Source organism: Cucurbita moschata, unplaced genomic scaffold (assembly GCF_002738365.1).
Source record: "Cucurbita moschata cultivar Rifu unplaced genomic scaffold, Cmos_1.0 Cmo_Scf00008, whole genome shotgun sequence".
Lineage (NCBI taxonomy): Eukaryota > Viridiplantae > Streptophyta > Magnoliopsida > Cucurbitales > Cucurbitaceae > Cucurbita > Cucurbita moschata.
In genome coordinates, this window is record NW_019268524.1 from 6,396 (window position 1) to 28,576 (window position 22,181).

At 37.5% G+C, this 22,181-nt stretch overlaps 3 protein-coding genes across 4 annotated transcripts in view; all 3 read right to left on the reverse strand.

Moving 5' to 3' along the window:
• Positions 1-9,237, reverse strand: part of LOC111446304 (uncharacterized protein At1g76660) — a 14,308-nt gene extending 5,071 nt beyond the window's left edge. The window contains exons 1-3 of one of the 2 annotated variants that reach the window (XM_023085057.1): positions 8,931-9,237; positions 7,325-7,432; positions 7,071-7,203 (exon numbers count right to left, since the gene is read on the reverse strand). In XM_023085057.1, coding sequence (XP_022940825.1) covers positions 7,071-7,109 — 39 coding nt within the window. In that variant the 5' untranslated portion in view covers positions 7,110-7,203; positions 7,325-7,432; positions 8,931-9,237. Of the gene's footprint in view, positions 1-7,070; positions 7,204-7,324; positions 7,443-8,930 lie in introns of both variants that reach the window. The other variant, XM_023085056.1, reaches the window with a different exon arrangement.
• A 905-nt stretch (positions 9,238-10,142) lies between these two features.
• On the reverse strand, positions 10,143-18,605 carry LOC111446317 (centrosomal protein of 83 kDa). The gene is made up of 3 exons (XM_023085077.1): positions 17,199-18,605; positions 15,555-16,241; positions 10,143-11,368 (listed from the first exon to the last, which is right to left on the reverse strand). The coding sequence occupies exons 1-3, from the start codon at positions 18,378-18,380 to the stop codon at positions 10,784-10,786; spliced, it is 2,454 nt and encodes an 817-aa protein (XP_022940845.1). The 5' UTR covers positions 18,381-18,605; the 3' UTR covers positions 10,143-10,783.
• Positions 18,606-19,213: 608 nt separating this feature from the next.
• On the reverse strand, positions 19,214-21,787 carry LOC111446102 (UDP-rhamnose/UDP-galactose transporter 2-like). The gene is made up of 5 exons (XM_023084764.1): positions 21,634-21,787; positions 20,991-21,175; positions 20,594-20,794; positions 19,942-20,103; positions 19,214-19,855 (listed from the first exon to the last, which is right to left on the reverse strand). Exons 1-5 carry the CDS (start codon positions 21,761-21,763, stop codon positions 19,496-19,498), a joined length of 1,038 nt encoding a protein of 345 aa, XP_022940532.1. The 5' UTR covers positions 21,764-21,787; the 3' UTR covers positions 19,214-19,495.
• Positions 21,788-22,181: the final 394 nt, after the last annotated feature.

A 22,181-nucleotide genomic window follows, 5' to 3' on the forward strand; every position in this document is an offset into this window, starting at 1 on the left:
AAAAAAAAAAAAAAAAAAAAAAAAAAAAAAAAAAAAAAAAAAAAAAAACTTCTAAATGGATTATCCTCAACATAACTATTTAAAGAAAAGTTACAAATTATCACAATAAAAATAATAATATACCATAAGCAAAAATACAATTATAATGTTCAAGTAACATAAATTTTTATACTTAAATTTCAATAATACAACATCAACTCAACTCCTCCATCCCTACTCCCTCCTCCATTCCTTGTGTACAAGATTCCCCCTCCTATACGAGATGAGTACTCAGGCCTTTAGGATTAAATGGACATCTCTACCATTCCCATGACTCATGTCAACGTCTTTCCCGTCTTTCTTTCCTCACCCATTCCCCATCCATTCCATCGACCACTCTACCTTTGTTCATTAACCCCTTTTTCTTCTTTTTCTTTCTATTCTTCTTCTAATTCTCCCATCACTCAATTGCTCTTCCTTCCCTAACCACACAGCACCAACTCATTGACTGCAACCGTTGCTTGCCCTTTTATAGTTATCTGCATTTTCTTCGTTCAACCTTCCAGCTATCAGCTCTCCTAGTATGTGATATTCTCATAGATTTTTCTTATCAAGATTTCATAATTAAAAGTCGATCGATTTTCTTTTTTCTTTTTTCTTTTTTTTTTTTTTTTTTTTTTTTTTTTTGTTCAACGGTAGTGATGAGTTAGTACATGCATAATATTGATTTTCGTATTGAATGTAAAAATGACAAGTTTTTCATCGAAAATGTGAACAAAAAGAAGATTCTTCTTCTAACCTCCCTCTTATTCCGGTTTGAATGCTCTATGGTTGAGCTTTGACAAATTCCAGTTTGCTCGATTTTTCATAAGAAATTTAGAAAGGATTTTGGGATCAACTAGCGGTCTAAATTTGGTTCATCCAATGATTGGCATTCAAAATGTACTATTTGGCCTTACCCAGGTGGAAGAAAGCTTGTACAACAAGAAACACTCCCACCTTGAGTGTATAAAGAGCTACAGAGGATGAATATTTTTAAAGAATTTACGTTTGTCATATTGAAAACGTTCTTTTTTGAAGCAATAGGGCAACACTTTCAGTGGTCTGGTAAACATTAATTTCCCAAACAACTAATTTCCTCAGCCATTGTATTAATTTCCCAAGAAATCATGGTGTTTTGTCCATTAGAGACTCTTCAAACTTCGTGGATATAAGGAAAATTAAGCAGGTGATGGAAGATGAAGGATTCACTATCACAAACAAAGATGATTTGATGGCAGGGGTCCATTATTCAAAGTTCCCTTCCGTTCATGATACGATCAATGATGTGGATGGCCTTGGTTCTCCAAGCAACAATAACTTTGTGGGACACAAAGGATTAAATGGCGGTTTCTTGCATGATCAGTAACAGTCCTCATCTTCAAAGGTGTTATTTCCCCCGGTTTTATTGGACCAGCTTTAAATGGAAATGATTGAGATTGAAATATTGGAAGTGAACACCTAATAGTCAAGGTTATTAACGAGGCCACTATTCGAAATTTTATAAAAGAAAAAATGCATTTAACTATTTGTCTTTCATGGTTCCAGACTCTTCAAATTTTATCAAGTCAATGGAATTTTGTATGCCTATGCAGTCAGATCCTATTATCTCAATAAATGCAACTGATTCTCATTTGGTCTTATGATCAAATAAAATAAGTACATAAATTTTAGAGACTAATCCAAATTTTATTGAAGATGTTTGCTCATGGTTTTGCTAATTCATCATTCTCCATTCCAAGTTCAAACTTAATTCAGAAAATGGTGTACCGTTTTCCTCTAAGATTTCAGATGCTCTATCATTTTTTTCACCATTTATCGACTCTGATGCTGAATCATTAAGAAATGAGAAATTGGAAATTGATCAGAAAATCCATGACAATCTTGAACAATCCTCGACCCTCCTTTTTTCGAAAAATGTTATAGCTTCTTCAAAGTTTATGGATGACCCGGTCAAAGAAGATTTTCTGGTGGAGTCCACCATCTTGATTCCTAAAAATTTCACCTCTTAATGAGATTTGCAGTCGTCATATGCATGAAATTTCCCCTACTCCCAACTCAGAAAAAGGTTAAGTTGTTCTTTTTGTTTATTCCCTTATTCAAGATTCTTTTATAGCTTTTGGTTGCGGAAAGCTTCAAAGCATTCGGTTTTAAGTTTTTCCAGTCCAATGTGCTTTTCAGAATAAGAAAATCAGTTTTATTAACAACTGAATATGGATGAGTTTGAATTTGATTGAATTGTGTTCTCGATTTGGTTATATTGGCGGGTATTGGTAAAATTTTATACACCTCAACGAAGATCCTTCTTTGGCATTCTAGAGGATTTTGGAAGGTTTCAAAGGCTTGCATTAGTCTAATAACTCTTTCAATGCAAGAAGTGTTTCTTCAAAAAATATCTTTTCTCAGCTTCATTTTCTCGAGTTGCTTTTCTAAGTTTCAAGTTCTTGAGTATTTGTTATACTTCCACTCCGAAGAAGTTCCTACATTTTTAGCCAAAGTGGGAGCTCTTTATTTCAAATCTTTTGCTGTATTTTTTATTGTCTCACTAGTTTTTTTAATCATTTTATCCTCCGGTATTTTAGGGCTTATTTTTCCTTATCTGGTCTGTCGTGTTCCCACTGGCAACTTGTATCCTTAACGTTTTTCCTTCCTTTCTATACATCAATGGGAAGTTATTTAGTTTTTAAAAAAAATTCATACTCTTCTTCTCATCCTTGAATTTCACTTTTTCCTAGATACATGATATGTATCTCTTATGTTTCTTTTTTCAACCAAAAAAGGAAAGAAAAAAATTATAGAAAACATAAAAACACAAGGGTTGTAAAAGAACTACTCTAATTAGAATGGATGAAAGAATATTGTATATACAAAAAGGCATAACAAATATTAGATAGAGACGCCTATAATTCTAATTTCTCCCAAATACGGTTTAATAGCTAGCATCCTTCAAAAACTTCTCTAATCAATTTCCAACCAACCAATTCAAAAGAAGGCTTTCGCCATCATAAATACTCAACAATCACAAAGTACCACAAGCAACTTCTTTGAAATATAAATCCCACTAGGACACACGGGCATTCTTGAAATTACCCAAAAGTCAAACTAGTCCGCTACTTCAGGTTCCTAACAACAAGATCATAAGACAATTATGTTATGCTACTTGTTTAGCGTGGAATATTCTCTTGAAGCTTCTTCATATGATGAATAAAGATTCGTATGAAGAATATAATGAACATTGATTAACTGTGATGTTAGCACCCTCTCGAGTAGCATTCAAAAGGCACTTACAAACATTTGTGGGAAGTTATTCTTTTAGGGGTTCCCTTTCTTTTCTCTCAATGTTTGAGAATGTGGTGGGGTGAACACTTATGGGAAGGACGTTAGTTTGGATGATAGATCTCTTTACTCTTTATTTTCTCATCTTTACCATCTATCTTCCATGAGGCTTCATTTAATGGCTTACGTCCTTTCCTCCTTGGAAGGTTCCACCTCTCTTGACCTTGGGTTAAACTAACCATTACCTAAAAGGGAAAGACCAGTCTAGTAGCCTCCCATAAGGAACTGTTATAACAAGCATGAGCAGGGATGAGAAATGACTTGTTTCTTCATGAGGGATCCGTGTTAGTCTCTTGCTTAGGTTAGGGGTCACCTTAACGATTTGCTTTCTAATGTGGATATTTTGACCATTTTATCTTTATTGAGGGGATTCATTTGCTTGTCCCAAGAGGAGGGATCTTCGTACTTGAATTCTTAACCCTTGTGAGGTGTTCGAGAAGAGATAAACAATCATATGTTTAGAGGGGAAGGGTCAAACTAGGAAGCAAGTTTGGTCTCTTTTCATATTTCACGTCTCCCTCTAGGCATCAATGCATAAGAACTTTAGTAATTATCTGCAGGGTTCATCTAGCTTGATTTGAGCCCTGTCCTTTATCTCGACTCATGGGGTTACCCCTCATATTCTTTCATGTTTTCTTAATAAAAGCTTGGTTTATATATTAAAAAAAAACAATTGTGATGCTAAAATAATACTTAAATGTACGTGCTTGTCGGATTCATATGTAGGAAGAATTAATTACTTTATAATGTAATTAATGCAAAATTAAATATTTGCTAATAGTAAAAGGACCAACGACTGAACTTGATTCTCGAATAAGTCAAATGCATCTCACCTTGAAGGATTCACGTACATTACAAGTGTGTGCATATATGAAAGAGTAAGTTCAAAGTATAATTAACCGAATGAGTAAGTTCAAAGTATGATTAACCGAAAGAGCAAGTTCAAAGTTCAAAGTGTGTGCATATATGAAAGAGTAAGACCTCCGTCCCATCCCTCTTTGAGTGAGAACAGAGGGAGGTAAGGGTGGATTTAAGATGGCTTGCTGGCTGCGGAAGGAAGAAGGACTCAAATTTGTCAAAGGGAGAAGGCACCGGAGGTTGAAGACCAAAACCCACGCTTGTTGGGAGAACTTAAGCTCTAGATCCACGGGCATTCGTTGGCAATTTTGGATGGAAGCAAGCCAAAACGAAAAGTCGAACGAAGGGAGAACGCCAAGGTACATTCATGAGTTTTGAGAGCTTCTACAGTTACATTCGTCCCCTACCCTCCATGAGTTCACCCAATTTCAATTGCTATAGGTTCGCAAGAGGACAATCTAGACTTTGTTGAAGAAAACAGCTGGAGTTTTGACTTGTACGACAAAGGGCGAGTGCGAGAAAGGGAGGAGGAAATCCGGCAAGCGCAGAGATGAGGGAAAGAAAAAGAATAAGAGGGAAAAAAATGATTATGAAAGAAGAAGAAGAAAAAAAGGGAAGAAGAAGAAGCAAAAGAGAAGAAATGGAAGAAGGAGGTTCTCAAGAGAGGAAGAGGGAGGAGAAGGAGAGGAGGAAAGAGAAAAGAAAAAAAAAAGAGAAAAGAAGCGAAAAAGATAAAGAAAGAGAAAGAAAGAAAAAAAAATTTGGAGGAAAAGGATGGGTCCAACCCACAGGCCCGACCCGCGGATAGCCCAACCCGAGTGGCCGACCCGTGGGCGGGTCAACTCGGCGGCCCAACCCAACTCGGGCAGTCCAACCCGATTTTGCCTCTTTTTGCGTAATTTACTCGTTTTACCTCCGACTTTGGCACCGTTTTGACCGATTTATATCAATGTAAGAGTTATTTAAGGAGTTTGACAATTTTTGGAATCCCCTAAAGACGCAAACCCAAATGTTACGCTTTCCAAGTAAGTGGCACCTCAGAATTTAGGATTTAGCTATGCTCATAGCATGCATGAAAATATGATATGAGAAGCATGTCATATAAATTTGAGCATGCAATGAGTTGGTTTGATCTATGTAAGAGCACATTAAACGTTATGGTGCACATTTATCGAGGAATGAACTGTTTAGTATGATATGAAGCATGCTATAGGAAGCCGCTTATAAATGGTTGTGCATAAAATGAGCTAAGATAACATATGTGGAATGTTATTATGTATGTTACTAAAACGCGTACGCACTATCTTATGAACTGAAATTTATGAATAGGTATCCATGCTTAGATCGCTATGCTATGTCTCTATTTCATATGTTTCTGATGTATGCGGTTATACGAGGACAGTTAGGAGTACGCCAACAAACCCCTAGTTGTGAACCTGACTCGATTGTCAGGGGTTTAGATTACCATAGAACTGCCTTATGATATTTTATGATTTATGATTGTACCATTTGGGGACTACTGTGAAGTTGGCCAGTTAGCTTCCTGCAGTGAGCCGGCCATAAGCAGCAGTGGTCCACAGTTGCACCTTGTAAATTGGTTATAATTATTGTTCATGCATGTGATTTTATGCAATTACACAGGGACGGTAGGAGCTCGCCAACTAGCCCCTCATCATAAACCTGACTCAATTGTCAAGGGTTCAGATAACCATAGAACTGGCATATGATTTTTTATGATTTGTGCCCTGTGGGGACTATTAGGAAGCTTGTCCGTTAGCTTCCTTTTGGTGAACCTATCATGAGCAATAGGGGTCCATAGTTGCACCTTAGAGTTGGTCGAGCCTTAATATGCATGAGCCCTACGAGATTTATACCGAGGTCGCGCCTCAAGGACTCTAAGATATGACAATGATGATGAGAGACTAGCATAAACGACTAATTAGGAGACTTAGAAGACCTAAGAACATTCCAAGGGCGGGAGGTCTAGGAAAAGCTTATACGGGAGAACGAATCCCCAAAAGAGAATAAGATACCGAATGTATGAACAAGATCAATAAGACTTAATAACAAAATATGAATTACCAACAAGCTGCTTACTGAGAATATTTTATATACTCATCCTTACCACTTCAACTTTCTTTTCAGGCAGAGCTTGACATAGTTCGAGGCAGAGGCACACATGGGTTGTTGGCTACAGGGAGTCTCATCACACTTGAGTCGGAAGTTCCTTTATACTTCCCTTTAAATCTTGTATTTCATGTATTTTAAATAGTTCGATCTTGTAGTGTAGTATTTTAGTGGTCTTTTCTTGTTTCTTTATAAAAGCAAAAATTTTAATTATTATTTTAATCAAATTTCAAAGTGCATGCACGTGTTCAAATGTTTTAGATTTTACGCATTTTTTACTTATTTTCCATGTTAGTAACGGTCAGTGGCTCAAGTCCCTCGAAAAGTGGCTCCTTACATGAAAAGAAACTAAAACAAAGGAATAATAAGCATAAAGTGGAATGACCACAAACCTAATCACAACAAGAAGGTGATGCCCATTAGTCAAAGCTGTAAAACTAACAAAGATCTATATAAAAAACTATCAAGTACATGGAATCCACATTTGTAAAATAATTTGGTAGAAACATGGATTTGGTACATTGCTAGGAAATAGAGGGGTGAACCCTAGATCTAGGAAAGAAAAGGCCGTGAAAAAGAATGCCATTGCTTACGCAGTAAATCCAAATCCTAAACAAGCAAAATGGGGATTGGAGCACTCTAAATCTACTGGTATAAGAAACAATGTGCAAAAACAACAATATTCTCGAGCAATAAACAAGCATAATGATTTGTGGGGAGGGGATGCATACCCGTTCTTGTTGAGGGATTCTATTCTGCTCGGACCCCATTCACACTTGGTAGCTCGACTAAGTCTCTATTTACCTTCCTAAGTTGCCCTTTCCTACTAGACTCTTGGCCCACCTCCTCCTCCACCTCCTCCTCCTAACGAGCATAAATATAGTTATAAGGAATTGAACCAGTAAAATGAAAGATTTAAAATAAAAGCCACATGTTCCTATCATTTTAGCCTGTATATAAAGAGGAGGGGAAGGAGGTCTCTTACCGTCAACTTCGTCCATTTAAGGACTAATATGAGTTAGACCCATACCAACCTTGGCATTTCTTAACTCACGGAGTAGAATCTAACAGCATATAGACTTTCTCTCCAACGCTGAAAAAAGCTTGATAAAGAGAAAGAGAGACGATTCAATATACTTATTTTAATAGATAAAAGTTGAAATATTACTAGAAAGGACAAGGAAAGACAAAAGTGAGAAAGATAAAGAGGCATAACAGCGAACTATGAGATGAGCATACCTAAAAATAATGACATTTCTTCTCATTTTATTTTTTTCCTATCTTTTGTGTCATTTTTATTAGATTTTAGATGCCAAGGGGTACTTATATTTAGTTTGGTTCAGTTTTTTATCTATCCTTTAAAAGAGGTTTAAGTAAATCAAAATTATTATATTTAAAGATATTCAACTAGTCATCATCTTTATGATCTTGGAATTTCCAAAAGGAAAAAATGTATCTGCAGGAGGCCAGAATGTTTCATTGTTTAATTAATTCTAAATCCCACTGCCGGAAAACTGATTTTATTCCCAACAACAATGACAGTGAATCTTAGGCAAGAAGCAAACGTGGTCAGCTGGAAAATTTCGCAATTTTGGGGCTTTTTAATCAGCGCCACAATTATATTCCGCAGCTTCCACAATCAAAAATTGAATCGAGGGGAAAGGAAAATTTCAAGCTACATAAAAATAAATCAAAATATCAAAGCCCAGAAGTGTCTTTGAAAGAAATCAAAGACATGCCAAAAGAATAAGAGAGTGGCAATCTTATATCTGTGAAGGTGAGGCAAAGGGTTATAGTGCTTAGTGCAATTACTGAGGGCAGTGGAGGAACTATTTGGTATGCGTACAATTGGAGCTATAAAGGAAGTCTTGCACTGTGATGGTGAAGCATCTTGATGCTACAAGTCCAAGACTACCATAACGACTGGCTAGGTGTTCAACCAGCATATGGAAGCAGAGGGAACATCATGAAATCTTTACGAACGGAATATTAACAACAGAGACTAAAATAGGCGCTTTCAAAAGTTCAGAGACTAATCGGCATTTTGAAAGTTGAACTAAGAAATAAAAAAAATGTAAAAGTTCGGAGACCAAAATGGGATCTAAACCAAGGAAAAAAATGTTCAGAGCGATTTTCAATAAATCTTTCTGAATTATGATTTGATGAAGAAGAATCAGATGGGTAGAGGAATCGATGGCTTTTGAGAAGAGAGACTTTGATTCAAGAAGTTTGGGATTCGAATTTCGTTCTGAACACCCAGTGCCTGAAGATGTGTTGGTCTCTGATTGAAACCCAAAGAAATCCTAGTCAACGGTCTTCGATTGCACTCGATTTGATGAATTCAAAATAACCATCTGAATTTTAGACTTTTGTGTTTTGTTCCTCTAGTGCAAGGGAAAGCGACTGTAGAAGCAATCAGTTAATACAAAAATGAATCTTCTAAAGGAGAAGAAGAAGAAACAAAAGGGAACAAAAGAACAGCAACAAAAACCCCAGTTTAAAGCCAGCCACAATTTCCCATCACAAGAACAACAAATTCATTATTGGGCCCATTGAATAAATCAGCTTAAGCCCTTCGTAAGTGAGATTACCTGCAATATTAGCACAAAAAAAAGTCCCAGAAGACGGCTGGTCCCTTGTTGTGATGAATGGTTGGTTATTTGTTAAACGCGTCCCTTCTCCCGACCAGTAAAGGTTCCAACAGGGAGCGACGGCGACAGTCGCTGATTAGTCGACGGAGACGGTGGCTTAGTAGTCGACAGAGACGGTGGCTTAGTAGTCGACGGCAACGGCAGCTGTGTAAGTGAGACGGCAAATGCGAGAGACAGAGAGAGATGGAACGATGGTGGCTACTGGCCGACAGTCGAAGGAAGTGCCCACATTAGAGAAGCCCTAAACCAAACGCAAAACTTACATTTGAGTCGGTCGGTTAAAACCGGGACTCGGTCGATTCAGTTCGGTCTTAAAGGTTATAATTCGAACCGATCGGCTTGGTTCCTTTCGTCCGTTTTGAATTACTAGTAAAAAAACACGTGCATTGATAAGAGAATAAAAGTGGCCTTCTTAGAAACATAGGTTGAAGTTGAATTTGTAGAATTTTCAACCATTTCATCACTTGTTGACGAGGGAAATTAATAGGTATGTGATTCATATTTAAACTTGTGCTTTAATGGTTTTTTTTTTTTTTTTGGTAAGATTCATAGGAGAAATGAAGATGAAATTGTAGAGCATCACTTTAATGAAAACTTCACGGTAACTCAAGAATTGTTCTTCAAGAGAAGGAAATTCTAGAATTGACGAACCTTAAAAGATGATTGGGTCACCTTGTTTGGTATATGTTTTTCACCTTGAAAATGATAAAACATTTTTCTAAGCATTTCATATATTCATTGATCGATATTTTGAAGAGTATTGAAATGATATTTGGACAATCTCCTACCGATCCAAATGGGGCAGAGGTTCACCTGCCATTATACTTGATAGTTAAGAACTTAAAAAAAAATGGTGATCATTTTGTTGTCGGTCTTGTTTTAATGTTGCCTTGATAGTAGTTCGTTGGGCTAATTTGAAGAATAGTGCCAATTTTCCAATTCAGCCTGATAAAGTTATCATCGCCACAAGCGGTATTTAGTCAATTTTAGGAATTTCAGGTCTTCATTAATTGTTACTCTTTTGTTTTGGAATGAGGAACCTTTTGTTTTTTCTTTTTTATTTGTTATTTTGTCACCTCATCAATGCCCCCTCATGTTTTAAATCAACAAATGATAAACTCCCAACTCTGAAATCATTTAGAACCTTTTTCTAAAACCTCATAAATTAAAAATATCTCTTTTGAAATCTCAGAAAACCAAATAAACATCAATCTCCGACATCAAGGATAAAAAAAAAACGCATTTCCAGAAACAGAAAAGACAAAAGAGTAAATACACTTGAACACATTGCATGTCATGTACACTCGTTCCAAACCTGGAAGAGAAGAGACCAGCAGGATTCAGATCACTTTCGTTGTCCTTCCTCGGGCACATAGAGAGCTTTCTCTAGTCAAAGAACTTGGTTAACGCGCAAAGGGTTCTGCCAGCTTCCATCCAAACCTTGCTGCATTCTGAAATCTCAGCTTTGAACGGAAAGTAGATCAGGAATGTCACTTCCAAATTCTTCCTTTCTGATGAAGCTCCCGTGTCAATCAAACTCAAAACGAAACAACAAAAAGATGTGGCATTACGAAGCTGCATGCGTCTACATCACGACAGCGACTTTAATGATACCAGAATTGGAGAAAATCTCGAGGCAGAAGGGAGTACATAAGTGACCATAGAGTCAGGCTGGACGAGCTCCTGCACCACTGATGAGATATGTGATACTCAATGAATAACAAACACCAATATTCCCATTGTCGAGCTCCTTCATTGAATGACAAGCACCAAAATTACACATCATCGAAAACTCAATTTTCTGGATGACAAATGGATGCTACCAAGTCTGCTAATTTCTCACGACCTAGATTGAACACAAGTTCCGCAGAGATGAAGTGTTTAGGAATAGTTGAAAGCTCGTCCTCATGGAAATTATATATTGGCTGAAGTTTCTTGGCTTCACAACGAGCTGCTTCGGCCTCTGCCAATAGAAGGTTAGCTTCTCCAGTGTCACCCGACTCCAGAGCAGCAGCTCCTTCTGCTGCTGCTGCGCCAGCAATCAAAAGCAACCTCTTGAATCTAGCTTTTGCTACTTCTTTTTCCTTCGATTGAATCGAAACCTCAGTCTCCTGCAACCATTTCATTGTGTCTCTTGTCTTTTCCTCAAGTTTCTCCAGGTCTAATAAAGCTCTGTCTATGTCAATACAGATGCTATCTTTTTCATTACTGAGAGATTTAGCCTCAGCAGCAACTCGAGCAGCTTCTTTGAAATTTCTACCGGCAGCAGCAACTTTCTTTTCCGCTTCCAACTCAGGTACTCTCTTGTCAATGAAAGAAATTCTTTGTTTTGAGGAAACTATGTCTTGCTGGATGTGTGATTTTCTTGAAGATAATTCCTTCAAACAATTAGAAAGAAAGATTAATAGAAGGAAAACAAATGCAAACCCTATTACATAAATATAGAAGTCCATGCATTAAAGAAAAGTGAGACTTTTCCTTTATTCGGTGAAAAGAAACAAGCTTTGTTTCTTGTTCAACGAAAAAATAATAATAATAATACAAAAGTCCATGCATAAAAAATAAATGAAGTCCATGCATAAAAAATAAATGAAGTCCATGCATAAAAAATAAATGAACCGTTCAAAAAAGCAAACCAATCCACAGAATTTTGAAAAAGAAAAAAACTCCAATCGTGGAAATCTATGAGAGGAGGAACCAGAGAGACAGAGATTGCTTTGTAATGAAAGATAGTTTGGGGCGATAATGGCAAGTTGTATTTTATGAATAGCTTAGCTAAGGAGAAAATCCTGGAAAAAAAAATGCATTTGAAGGCAAGTGTCATTCGAAAAAGAAGATGCATTTGAAGAGAGTAGCTGTGCGATTCATTTTTACCCATTACAAGTGATAAAACCAAAGATTTTTGGAACCCTCAGCATAATCGTACAGCGACGGGGAAGAAGGCACAACTAATATGAACGAAGAAGATGATGCGAGCAAATGAGGTGGCAGCTGCAACCAAGTGCTCTACAATGTCACATGTGAAAAGATGGAAAAAAAACACGTTTGATCCAATGCTTGCACGACCTAAGCCAATGTCCGCCAACAGAATTTTTTTCCTCTTGTGTCCCAAGACTTACGAATCCTGACAAGGAACCATACCCATCCTTCTTTAAGCAGTCCCACTCACGAGTTGTGTTTCTCCCCCAGAATTTGCCCGACCCGGTTCATCTCCAAGATCAAACTTTTTGTTAAAAATTTGACTCAGCTCACATTTGAAGGATTTTACATACCTTGAATCAATTCAATTTGAATATTTTCAAGATTTGGCAAGAATGGAACGACAGAATCCAATGAGTACATTGCATGAGCAAGAAGGTTGGCAAGTGAAGAAGTGGCAAAACAGATGTATCCACGATAGAGAGATTGTTCAAAGAGCTGAGGGACAGTTACAACTGATTGCAACCATGCATCAACAGTTTATAGGGTTGTGGGCACCGGTAGGTAATAACGTGTACCACGATTTGAAGGGGTATACCAACTCAAGAAAAGGCTATGGTGATTAATGAAAAGGATTGAAGATCTCAGGCCAAAGTTCATATCTGAAAAGTGGGAATGAATTTTCTGCTATTTCTTTAAATGCACAGCATGATGGATTTGAAATGGGTTTTGGAAGCGGTGGACGACAAAGAAAATGGTTGGGCAGAGAACTGGGATGGGCGGGGCACGAAAGCCACAAAAAACTAGGGGGCAGAGGAATGGAAAGATGGTTATCTAGAGAACACTACTTGCAGATTTATTTAATGGAGACCTATGATTGTCTGTTAGCTAAACAACAAGAATCATATGATGACGAGAGAATAACTGCATTATTTGTTATGTGGGAGCCGAACACAGCATGTTGTGGCCGTCTAATTAAAGATGGTGCAATAATTATTCCAGTGATTAAAAAGAGATTAAAAATGAAATCAGAACAAATTTTTGAGAATGTTGAATCTCGACTAGAGATATAACACATTTCTTTCTTATTATTATTTTTGTTTCTTTTGGCAGTGGATATTTTGTTTAATGCTTGTAATGGTTGCTATTACGGGATATATTGGGAATATTAAGCTATTAGTAAGGGCATAGTGGTAACTAGTGAAGGGTGACTTGGTTATAAATAGGGGAGTTAGGGTTCTTAGAAAGGGGTTAAAATTTGGTATTTTCTTAGTGTAGGGACTTTAGGAGAGGCATAGCCCTCTCAGAAGGCTATTGATATTGTAATACAATTCGATTGTGTGTACTTCTTGTTAGGGTAATCCTAACAAATCCCTCATCAGCTTTTCTAAACTCTTATGCACAGCACAAAGGGCTCTAAAGAGAGAAAGCTAATGAGAGATCTCTGCCTCTTTTGGGGAAAAACACAAAGGGCTCTAAAGAGAGAGAAAGCTAATGAGAGATCTCTGCCTCTTTTGGGGAAAAAACCTCTTCCAAAAAGCAAGTCTTTTACACACCATATCAACAACAGAATTCCAGAATTCCAAAACAAGAAGCTTTTAGGATTATGACCAAGCGGGAGACCTAGATAAGAGGAAGGAAATTGGGGACAAAACCCTTGGAAAATTGAGGTAAGAACACCGAGGAGTTAGGAAACTCAAATCACAAAAACCTCAAACCAAGGTTTCAACCCCAAGGGATAGGATAAGATGTATAAGATGTATAAGATGTAAATTAGCGTGAGGATCAAAGATCCAAGATACGAAAACTAATCCTTTGCCTAGGACTCGAACACTCCAAGGGTAGGTTGATCATTCTCACCAAATGAAGTCATGCAACCTTAAGAACAATAATTGCAAGAAGATGTGAGGCTTATGGCTCTCAAAAGTGCGAAGAAACAATGTTACTCACCATCATACCTTGAAAAAATGCACGAAAAACTTTTCTCATCCTTTGAAGATTGGGCTTTAGCTCTACAATCTCTTCAATTCGGTTGAAGTATTTAAGGAAGTGATGTAATTCAAGCATAGCCTAACTTTATCAATTAGTTCTCTGGTGTAGTGGTTTGAAATGGATTAGGCTGGTTTTAGTGAGTTATAACCAGAGTTTGGTACATTCACTTTTGTTTATTAGAAACTAGCCGTTGGAGGCTGTTTAAACCACTATCTAATGGGTGTTATGGGATTATTTCCCTTCAAGTACCTAGCTTTAGGCTGTTTGACACATTCATTTAAAATCAAAAGTCAGAACTGACTGTCCTCAATACAAATAAAAAGTGAGGATGCTTCCACTGCCTATAAATACTAATGAAGGTGGGTTCTTGGCCAAATGCATACTTAGACCTCCCTTTGAATGGAAACCCTGATATAACCTCTTTATGTGCACAAATTGTTGAGAAGTTTAAAAATTGAAAAGGAGGCTACTGTTATGGAGGAGCTCTCATATATCCAAATGAGGAGGCTTACGCTTATTCAAGCAACCCCACCAAACCTCTCTACTAACTTCTTGTCCCTCTTTGACTCTACAGAAACTTACTACAGAGAGGGGAACAGCGAAATTATTGGTTTACACCTAGGAGGACCTTTCGCTTTGGAAGCTGGATAACAAAGGTTCCTTTTCTACAAAATCTCTCTTGAAAGACATTGATAGTAATGGAGGAGGAACATAGACCCTCCTATATGAATTAATTCGGAAGGACCACTTCACAAAAAAGATTAGATTCTTTGTTCGGGACCTCAGCCACAACAGAAAAAAAACTATCATTTATCTCTCTACCTCCTCATTGCTCCCCATTAGAAAAAGGTGGAGACCCAAAGTCATCTTCCTACATTGCAAAATTATGGAAGTACTTTTCTATTTAATTGGTCAACACCTTTAACAAAGGAACCAAACTGCCTCCTCAACTATGCTCTTGGCCACCCTTCCAAAGAAGTTAAAATGATTCTTTTGATGAATCTCATTTGTGCTTTCTTTTCGGCTACTTGGATTGAACGGAACCAAAGGGTTTTCAATGACAAGGATCATGCTTTTGGTGTAAACACTCATCTCTTTTCAATTGTTATAGCTCCTCCTCTCTGTTAATAGAAAAAGTTCATTGTAACTCCATCGGCTTAGAGCTTTTCTCCCTTTTTCTTTTTCTTTTTTATTTTTATTTTTATAACTTCATACATCAATAGTAAATTTTTCACATTTAAAATACAAGAGTGTTCAAACTAACAGATTCCTAACATACCAAATAACCTACTATCAGCTGGTATACTAACTGGTTATGACTAACAAACAGCCTAACTAACCCATAACTAACTATTCTAGAATTTACTCTACGTCATTAGAGAACTTTGGAAAAGAAGTACAACTTTACTAGTCAGATTGTGCTTGGTCTTTTTTGCTGTATTTCTAAAACTGGATACCTAACAACTACTTATCAAATAGGACACTCCATTTGTCCTGAGCATATACAAACTTCTTGTGAAAAGGAAAAAATGTTAAGAATCTCACAAGATATGGAAGCTCCACGGTAGTACCTCCTCCATCAAACCTTTTTCCATCATGTGGAAAGTGATAAAGAAGAAGGAAGCCCCTTGGAAAATAGGTAGCGGAACTAACCTGGAGAGAAGAACTTGCAGAATGAAACTCTTGCTGTAGCATTTGAACATCCTTGGAGAGCTTATCTTCAGATTGAGAAAGACTAGCTTTATCTTCCCTTATTTTCAAGATGTTAGACATCAGAAATTTTCTCAGCCTAGCAATTTCTTTGTATGCTTCTGCGTCTTCTATGGAAAGTTGAGCAATTTTCTTCAACTGCTCTCCTTTGTCCTTTTCCAGATTGAGAAACTCATCAATTTCCCTTCTTTTAACTGAAAGAGATTGACTTTCTAACTGCAACTGGGAGAGGGTTGATTGTAAGGAATCATATTTCGCATCCATGTTTGAATGTACATGCTGAAAACCAGGAATTGCGACGGAAATTCTTTTCTCAACAGCATCAATCAGAGAATCATTTTCTTCTATCTCCCTCTTCTTTTCTTCCACCAAAGCCAGTAATTTCTCAAGTTCATCTGTCAACACGGCCTTTCTTTGACAAAGAACATTTTTCTCTCTTTTGTCATCCTCGACCAAAAGTTCAACAGAATCATTCAAAACCATGCAAGACTCTTGAATAATAAGTGACTCGATTTCAGTTTCCATCTTCTTGGCCTCCAAGACTTCATTTGACAAATGCCACTTTTCCAGTTCTTTTGCAGATTCTGCCTCTGCAGTATTTAAGCCCAAGACAACATCATTTGCAGCATCCTACAAAAAGGAAGAATAATTAAGAAGTCATTTCCCATACATGGAACCAACTTCAAAAACTAGAAATTGGTGAATGCTGTGGATTGCAGATCCTTATAATCTTTAATCAACCTCCAATGGCCTGTTTGTCTTTGAAATGCTCCATAACCAAAGAATTTGACATGTACCCCTATTTTAAGAAATCGCAGTGTGTTTTTTGTAAAGGCTTGACCAATTATTCCCGTCTTCGATAAAACTTGATTCATTAATACATAGCTTTCTTGTAATACAAATTGTGTATTTAAATAGGAACGAGTTCATGGTGTAAATGGAAGCGAATAAGAACTTCAAAAGATGAGGTTCAGGAATTATGCAGGTTATAGCAATTCCTACCAGTGTTAAAGAAGTTGACGATAGATGAAAATGTCTACTTCTTTGCTGTTCATGATTTTAACGTTTTGCATAATATTAAGAAGAAAAAGATACTTGTCTTTTTTCTTTTTCTTTTTTGAAAGAAAAAAAAAAGTATTTATCTTCTATCATAAAGTATTTTTCAATATTTTTCATAATATGAAAAATAAAAATTGGAAATCTGTTATTCTATCATACGTTATGATATAAAATGGGAAATAGAAGATCCAAGAGGCCCGTAAAGATGAAGATAGATATGAATGAGTCAACTAGATATCAGGGTATAATAGCAACAAAGTGACTTAATACTTCCTTCTCTTCAGAGGAAAATTTGTTGTATTTTTCTTAATTTCATATAGACATTGAAATTCAATCAACATTCCCCTTAAAAATTTTGTGAATACCTTCGTATTTTTCATCGTAAGAAATCCTATCATTTGAAGGACAAGGATGGAAGCCTACAGTCTACAGCTCTTTTAGACGGAATGTGTTGTGTGTGTGTGTGTGTATGTGAGTATACTGAGACGTCAGAAATTAACATACATAGAAATCCTATTTGAAACTGACCGTAGCAAAAGTTCGGAGCAGAGAATCACATTTTTCCTCCGTCGCAATCAAGAAGTCCAGAACCTCGTGCATTCTGGAATCCATTGCATCACATAAGGCTTCAACATCTTTTAGTTCGTTGAGGAAGGCTTGTTTTTCTCCCTCAGCAGAAGCTAGGCTCTCGCTGAGCCTTTCTGCGGTTTCAAAATCTTCGGCTTCGCATGCTTCCTCTAACTGCCTTTCAAGATTAGAGTACTTGTCTAATGAAATTTTAAGATTATCCATAATTTTGCGTCTCCGTTGGATAACATCCTTCCTAGAGGCAGATACAGAGGCGACCGAGTTACGAGCAGAAGTCAGGTTCTCAGAGATCTGGATTCTAACTTGCTCCAATTTAAACTCGGGTGAATTGCACACTTCAGTCTCAACGCTATTTTTTTCAAGTCGATTAGCATCTTGTTGATTTGGAGATCCCATTATGACATCTTCTTGAGATACAAAATTAGGGGATTCCATTTTGTCAACTGAAGAACTATGAGAGCTTAAAGTCTGTGGTGGAGAAGCAGATGGTTGGATCTTAGATAAAGCATCAGGGTCCTGGTCATTGTCATCGTCGTCATGAGTGTGATTATTGGAATTCGGAGAATTAAGATCGGGAGAGGGATTTGGGGTGTGGGCATCTCTGCCATAGCCAATTCGCAAACCAGGTCTCCTTTTCCTTCTTGAAATCTGTCGAGAGATTGAGACGACTCCTCGGTCTCTCTCCGTTGCTTCTCCTACAGCCGAACCAGGGGTATTCATAATTGTGGCAACTTGAGAAGGATCGGTGATCTGCAACGAATTCTGATCTAACTGGAATTGAGTTTGGTGTTTAGCTTGGCCCTTATGCATGGAACTGGTAGTGACGAGCGTGAGGTCGGAAAAGAGGTCCTCGTCAAGGGGTTCAGAAAGATGAGAAGATGAAGTAGGCATCGTTACCGTAGAAGAAGCTGAATTACTGGCAGTAGTGGTAACTTTATCGGCTGTGGAATTGAGGGGGTGAGGCTGATTAGAGATATCTGGACCAGGATGATCACTATCTTGGTCTTCGGGGGTGGGAAGGATTTGGATTGGGTACTCGGAAGGGTCGAAGAGTACCATTCCTTCAAACAAAGAATCATTCTCATTTTCATCCTCTACCTGATTATTCAGCTCCACGTCCATGACCTCTGGCACTGCGTTCTTCAATTCCTAGAAAGTCGATCAGTGCGTCTCTCCGCTCCTCGGCGCAACCCTAGCTCCCACCCGAAGTCTAATTTTAATGCTTCTCCTTTTGGTACATTCGGCAAGTTCTTCCACTCTTGAGATCGAAGGCGACGAACTGTTTCTTTCGTAAACAACCCCCATAAAATAAAATAAAATAAACTCTACAATAAGAGAGAGTGAGTTCTCCACGATATATGGTGAAACTAAATAATGGTCAATTCTACTAAAAACTAACAAGATAAAATAAAATAAAAAAATTACGAAAACTCTACGATGTTAGGTGAAACTAAATAATGGTCAATTTTCCGCAAGCCAAAAAATGAATCTGAAGGTGAATCAATTAGAGACTAAATTACACAAACAAACAAAAAAAACATTTAAATTTATTATTTGAAAAGTTCCAATATTACTCTTATCATCTCATAATCGTTTAAAAAGTATCATTAGTATCATTGAATGGACTATATGCTGGTATCTCTTTTGAATAAAATTCATGGACTATATGCTGGTATCTCTTTTGAATAAAATTCAAGGTACCTCATTTTAATAATATTCAAGGTACCTCATTTTAATAATATTCTTGAACTTGAACAATAGTCCCGACTCATTAGCCATTCAAGAAGTTAATCTTCTTCCTCAATCTCCAAATTCTTCCATCACAAAAATTAATGGAAGTGAAAATTAATGGAAGTTTCACTTACAACGATTATGTGCCTGCTTTGTTTGGTTGAGTTGTATGCATTTTGTATTCAAACTTTCATAGAAGATAGAATTAACGTAGAGAAAGGAGAAAATCAAATAAAAGTTGACCCATTACAAATGACGTTTACATTTTACCATCCGTTCATGGACTTACAACTATTCTGTTGGCATAAATAATGTGAAGAAAAAAGAAATATACATGATATAAACGTATAAATATAAATGTGAACAAGAAAAATATAGGGGCGGCCAAGGTTTCTACACGAGCTTTATAACATCTAAAATTGATGGGTGCAAGGACAAGGAAATGGATAAGTCTAGACTGTAAACACAACATAAACAATACCATGACCTAACAAACAAAGTGAAATTTATCCTTTAGTCTCACCAAGTTCAATATCCTTCACTGGTTTGGATTCCATTCCGTCCTTCAGAAGTCTAATTTCCTCTTCCGTCAGGCTATGTTTCACATTGATATTAGTCTTCACCCCAGATTGCTTCTCAACCTCCACAGCCCAACTATAAATGACCATACCAACAACGGCTAAAATCATGCCTGATATATTTTTCAAGGTCAGTTCTGAATCGAAGAGCAGCCACCCCAATGTGAGAACACACACTGTTTTCATGTGACCTAACACCTGGAAGGACACAGCTGAGAAACGCCCAATGCACAGATATTGACTCACATTGCAGAACACAGCAAGAGTGCATGAAAGGAGGATGAACAACTGCAAGTATGTAGCATCCCCAGAAATTAGTTGAAAATTGCGTACATAAATGAATGGCGTACATAAATGAACCGCCTTCTACTTACAAGGGCACCAGAAGACATTTTATAGTTCAGTAGAGATTTGTCGCTAAGGTAGTAATCAATAAATGGTCCGAGAAGCAGGAGAGAGAGGGCTTGAATAGGTGCTGTCTTGCTCAGCAATTCAAAAGACCCAATGGAGTACTTCTTTTGCAGTGAACCTATAGTCTGTTGCAAGAATATGGTTTAGCGATGCGATGACACTAATATAACAACTGCCCTTACCTTTATTATCATTTCAGACGACACAAAAGGACTCAAGATATCAAGGTTAACACAGATAAGTATTCTGACCATGAGATAGTTATTGTTCCAAGAATCAGAATGTCTTTATCCAAAACAACCTCCATTACAAAAAAATTGAACAACTCCCAATTACCATTTCTGATAAGATATTTTAATAACATTGCAACAGGTTTGCCTAGAGAGGAGACCAAGGGTCTCTCACTCAAGGTCGTTACACTGAAACCAGTGTCCCATAACCTTCAAAGTTTCTGTTTTGCTTCTTTCAGCGGGATAAACAAAAGGGAAAAAGAAAGAAAAACAGTCATACCCTAGCTACAAACCAATTGATCAACATATACATAAAGTAGAAGGAATAAAGGCTGAACTGGAGACGACAAGATTCAGCCAAGTAGATATGTGAAGGAGTACTCACAATTTGCTGCAAAGATGTTGACAAGACGGCTATGCACGCACACAGAAAACCTTTGAGATTAACTTTTACATCAGTGACAGTGCAAACTCCCACACCAATTACTACTACTACAACAGCAGTTTTCACTTCTTTTGAGTAGTGCTTGTTATGAAGGATCCACTCCATCACACAAACCACAGGGATCATACTAAGTTTCGAGATCTGAAACAAAAATATTCTCCAATCGTAAAAATAAGAAAGGAAAGAGACCAAAACAGAGAGAGACAGAGAGAGAGAGAGAGAGATTGCATGAATACACAATTAGGTAGACATTGTTTAACTTGTCATACCCAATGCATTCTTATAAACTAAATTAAAGTGCAAACGTTGTCAAGAGTGTCATATAGTAAGTTCTTACTTGGTAGAATCCCACTGAATTCAACATGAGACTAAAGTTCATTCCCGTGATAGACATATTTGCGACAATAGAAAACCAAAAGAGCTCCCACAAAGGAACATGCTTTGATGAGGAATAACCAGTGGCATTCGAGACCAGACCGACTAGTGCAGTCACCGCAAAGTGGAACCCAGTCAAAGTTGTGGCTGAAAATGAAAAGAATTCAAATAACCTTATTTAATTAGTAGGAAGGAAACAAGGATCCGCGCAGTAAATTTCAAGATGAAAGTTCGGTTAACTAAGCATACAAAACTGTCCCGGCTTGCAAGTAAGGCCATAAAACGTCACTTGCAATATGAGAACGGGGCAAAAAAATTGGCCACAAGTGCAAAATCGCCATTGAGCGTACAAACGAGTTGAGAAATTCCATCGTAACCAAGAGAACAGATCCTCAATTGCCCGCATTACATGAGATGAACCGAGAGTGAAGCGAACGGAAAACCCATGGATAGGATTTGGATCGGTGAAAAACGAAAATTGGCGCAAGGAGTTTTAAAAGGTTGTAATAAAAAAATTAAAAAAAAAAATTAAAAAAAGAAGAAGGTGCATACTCAGCAATCAGAGATCTATAGGAGAGGTGTGCGAGGAAGAGTAAGAAGCTCACCGAAACTGAAAGCGTAACCATTGGCAGACATGAGCTGCTTGTTGGCCATGATAATCCCGACTGAGCTGATGATATTCATCGCCCATGCCCCAACATCCGACACCGGCGATGATTTCTTATCACCCTCCATTTCTCTTTCTTCTTTCTCTCTCGTTCAAATGAAGTGAAATTCGGAAACAGGAGTGAATGAGAGAAAACGAAAAGGAAGAGATTGGAGGAGGGAGAGAGAGAGGAATTGAAGGACCCTCCAAATAACAGATGCCCAGATCGGATCTTAAAATGTGTTTACAGATAAGTGAATGTACAAGACGATGGAAAGACAGGCGAGACAGCAATAGGGACTAGGGAGGCAAAGCAATACAATTTTCAAGGAAGGGGTAAAAAAGGAAAGAATATGAAGGGGTTATACGTTTTTTCCCGAGTCTCACACCTCCCACCCCAATTCTCCATTCCGCTCCGTTGCACAATTACTATAACACCCACCCAACCCACACCGTGTGACCGATCTGTGACGGCGAGGAGGCGTACGCACGCGTCGCATGGGGCTT

Bases quoted from the DNA above. Each gene is read 5' to 3' on its own strand.
- LOC111446317 (XM_023085077.1), bottom strand. From the start codon at position 18,380: ATGGACGTGGAGCTGAATAATCAGGTAGAGGATGAAAATGAGAATGAT. The intron at 16,242-17,198 runs GTCAGTTTCAAA...TCCTTTTTGTAG, and splicing joins TGCTCCGAACTTTTGCTACG to GATGCTGCAAATGATGTTGT. The intron at 11,369-15,554 runs GTTAGTTCCGCT...AATTGTTTGAAG, and splicing joins CTGCAAGTTCTTCTCTCCAG to GAATTATCTTCAAGAAAATC.
- LOC111446102 (XM_023084764.1), bottom strand. From the start codon at position 21,763: ATGGAGGGTGATAAGAAATCATCGCCGGTGTCGGATGTTGGGGCATGG. The intron at 21,176-21,633 runs GTGAGCTTCTTA...TTTCATTTTCAG, and splicing joins TGGTTACGCTTTCAGTTTCG to CCACAACTTTGACTGGGTTC. The intron at 19,856-19,941 runs GTAAGTAGAAGG...ACATACTTGCAG, and splicing joins AAATGTCTTCTGGTGCCCTT to TTGTTCATCCTCCTTTCATG.